This window comes from Echinops telfairi, unplaced genomic scaffold (assembly GCF_000313985.2).
Source record: "Echinops telfairi isolate 266 unplaced genomic scaffold, ASM31398v2 ScPeMD7_2010;HRSCAF=2546, whole genome shotgun sequence".
NCBI lineage: Eukaryota > Metazoa > Chordata > Mammalia > Afrosoricida > Tenrecidae > Echinops > Echinops telfairi.
In genome coordinates this window covers 21,231,887-21,234,829 of record NW_022105908.1, presented here as the reverse complement: position 1 = coordinate 21,234,829, position 2,943 = coordinate 21,231,887, and the positions used below count along the sequence as shown (strand labels likewise).

The 2,943-nt window shown below is 53.5% G+C and overlaps 1 protein-coding gene across 1 annotated transcript in view; it reads left to right on the top strand.

Annotated features, from left to right (window-relative positions):
• LOC101649462 (polyunsaturated fatty acid lipoxygenase ALOX15) overlaps positions 1 to 2,943 on the top strand; it is a 46,609-nt gene that overhangs the window by 39,042 nt on the left and 4,624 nt on the right. The window contains 7 exon segments of the mRNA XM_045293321.1: positions 128 to 332; positions 483 to 564; positions 648 to 770; positions 901 to 980; positions 1,187 to 1,347; positions 1,941 to 2,084; positions 2,135 to 2,157. Coding sequence (XP_045149256.1) covers positions 128 to 332; positions 483 to 564; positions 648 to 770; positions 901 to 980; positions 1,187 to 1,347; positions 1,941 to 2,084; positions 2,135 to 2,157 — 818 coding nt within the window.

Sequence of the window (2,943 nt, the reverse complement as noted above, 5' to 3'; positions counted from 1 at the left end):
GCCCTCTCTTTCTGGATCCCTTTGGGGCTCCTTCCCAGAACCTTAGCTGAAGGGTGTCCAGGGAGACCAGGACCAGACCCAGGCACCCTTCCTCTGGGTCTCGCTCGCCGCCATCCGACGCCTCCAGGAGGAGGAGTTCAAAGTGGAGGTGTCAGAGTACCTGGGGCCTCTGCTCTTCGTGAAACTGCGCAAACGGCGCCTCCTTCAGGACGACGCCTGGTTTTGCAACTGGATCTCCGTGCAGACCCCTGGGAGCAGCGGGGATGAGTTCAGCTTCCCCTGTTATCGCTGGGTGGAGGGCGATGGAGTCCTGAGCCTGCTTGAGGGCACTGGCGAGAGCGGGTGTGGGGCTGGAGGAAGGTGGGAGCGGAGAAAAGGGGACTGGGGGGCAGGGTGATCCCTGCAGGGCCCAACCAGAGGGCAGGCTGGGGTGGGAGAGACTCTCAGGAGAAGCCTACTTGCAATATCCTGCCCCCTCCCAGGCCGCACGGTGGTGGACGACCCTCAAGGCCTGTTCAAGAAGCACAGGGAGGAGGAGCTGGAGGAGAGAATGAAGCTGTACCGGTCAGTCCTCCTCCCAGACCGGCAGTCCTCCTGACCCTTCCTGAACACCTAGGCCAGACTTCATGCCCCCTCTGCTCCCACAGGTGGGGCAACTGGAAGGGTGGCCTCATCCTTAATATGGTTGGGGCCAAATTGTGTGACCTGCCTGTAGATGAGAGATTCCTAGAAGACAAGAAAATTGACTTTGAGGCTTCGCTGGCCAAAGGGTGAGAGGGGGCTGAATGAGAGAGAGATGTCCTCATCTACCCTGACTGATGGGCTGGGCCAGGCAGACCTGCAATTGCCATGTTTGCTTCTAAGACAAAGTTGTAAATTTGTTGCCTCTGTTCTCCCAAGGCTGGCAGAACTAGCTGTTAAAGACTCTTTAAATGTTCTGACTTGCTGGAAGGATCTGGATGACTAGAGCAAGCTGGCTAGTGAGTACCCTCTCTCTACTTCTCCCCAAACCCTCTACCGTGAGATCCTATCCATTCCAGAGGAATTTAAATAGTTGGGATTGAGGACCAGAGGCCTGGGCCTTTGAAGTGGGTTGGGGTCCTATGGGTATGGGGATGGTTCAAGGGGATTTGGAAGAGCCAGGAGCTCAGAACCCACTAGCTTGCTCAATAAATTCCATCTCCAGAACAAGTTCAGGATTCCTGGAAGGAGGATGCTTTATTTGGGTACCAGTTCTTCAATGGTGCCAACCCCATGCTGATCAGACGTTCCAATCAGCTTCCCAGCCGCTTAGTGTTTCCCCAAGGGATGGAGGAGCTAAAGTCCCAGCTGGAGAAGGAGCTCCAGGTAGGGACATTCAAGAAACAAGGCCAGGAAAGATGAAAGGATGAACTGAGTGGAGTCCACATCAACAGTGCTGCCTAGGGCCAGATCCTGCACAGCAGGAAGTGCAGCAGCATGCCCTTCCTCCCCTTGGGAGAACAGCCACGCTACCATGGAGGGAGGGTGTGTGCTGACAAGAGACAGGGGCAAAATGAACAAATGTAACTAGACCTTGGTGGTAAGGATTCAGTGATGGTGTGGACCTTGCAGAAGAGAATAAAGTTAGGGATGGGGTTATCAAGAGTCAACATAGGACAGTTGAAACAGAATTCAAGTGGGGTTATGATGCAGGGCATACTTACCTTGAATCCTGGCTTTGCTACTTGTAAGCTCAGACAAAATACCCAACCTCTCTGACCATCTGTTTCCTCTTGTGTAAAACTACGTCTACTTCAAGCACAGACAAAGCTATGTGAGGTAATAAGCACCTGATCAATTGCTTGATACAACATGGGATGGAGACAAGTTAGTCCCTTTTTATTCCTTCTGGAAATCAGAGTGGGAAGAAGATGCCTAATTTCCATGATAGCCTGTACCCCCCCCCACCCCCCATTCAGGGACACACCCTGTTTGAAGCTGACTTCTCCCTGCTGGATGGGATCAAGGCCAATGTTATTCTGTGTAGCCAGCAGCACCTGGCAGCTCCCCTGGTGATGCTGAAGCTGCAGCCTGATGGGAAACTCTTGCCCATGGCCATCCAGGTGAGGGCATCCAGGACTGTGGTCCCCAGGGCTTGGGCCTCTTACCGCAGCTCTTCAGCCCCAAATCCACTCCGTGCAAGGATCGAGTGCTCTGGAGCTAGGGGAGGCATGAAGGGATGAAGTGGACAAAGCCTTCCACTTTCAGGGCTTTGCAGCTGAGCTAGAGAGCTAGACAAGACAAGGCTGATTAACCTGCTGGCATGGAGGAAGTCTCTGAGGACAGACAATCAGGGAAGGATCACGGAGAGGAGGTGATCATGAAGGAGACTTGGGGCAGGTCAGGACTAAGACAAGCAGGAAGGAGAGGGAGTGACCCCCTACCCACACCAGGAGAAGATGGACTGGGTTGAGAAGCTGAGATGATACTGAGGGTGGTCAGTCAGGAAAGTACCAGTGGACAGCTGAGGTGGATCAGCGGGGAAGAACGTGAGGTGAGAGGTAGCCACACTGTGGCAGATGGACCAAGGTAAGGAGTCTGGACAAGGGAAGCCGGTGAAGGCCGTTGCCAAAGTTGCTTTAGGCACATTACTGTTCAGAATGCTCTGGACAAGGAAGACACTAGATACAGGAATCAGGGGAGGATATTCTAGTAACTGCTCCAGATGGGGCTCAGATGGAGACAGTGGTGGCAGGAGTGATTGAACTGACCTGGATTCACGGGGACATGAAAAGGAGGAGCCAGGCTTGGAGGAAGCAAAAATAGGATACAGAGGAAGAGAGAGAGAGACAGAGAGAGAGAGACAGACAGACAGACAGACAGACAGACAGACAGAGAGAAACCTCACACAGGAGGGCCTCCTCCAGGCTCTCAGAGGAAAGAACCACACGCTCAGAAGCCAATCTCTCCTAAGCCATCAAA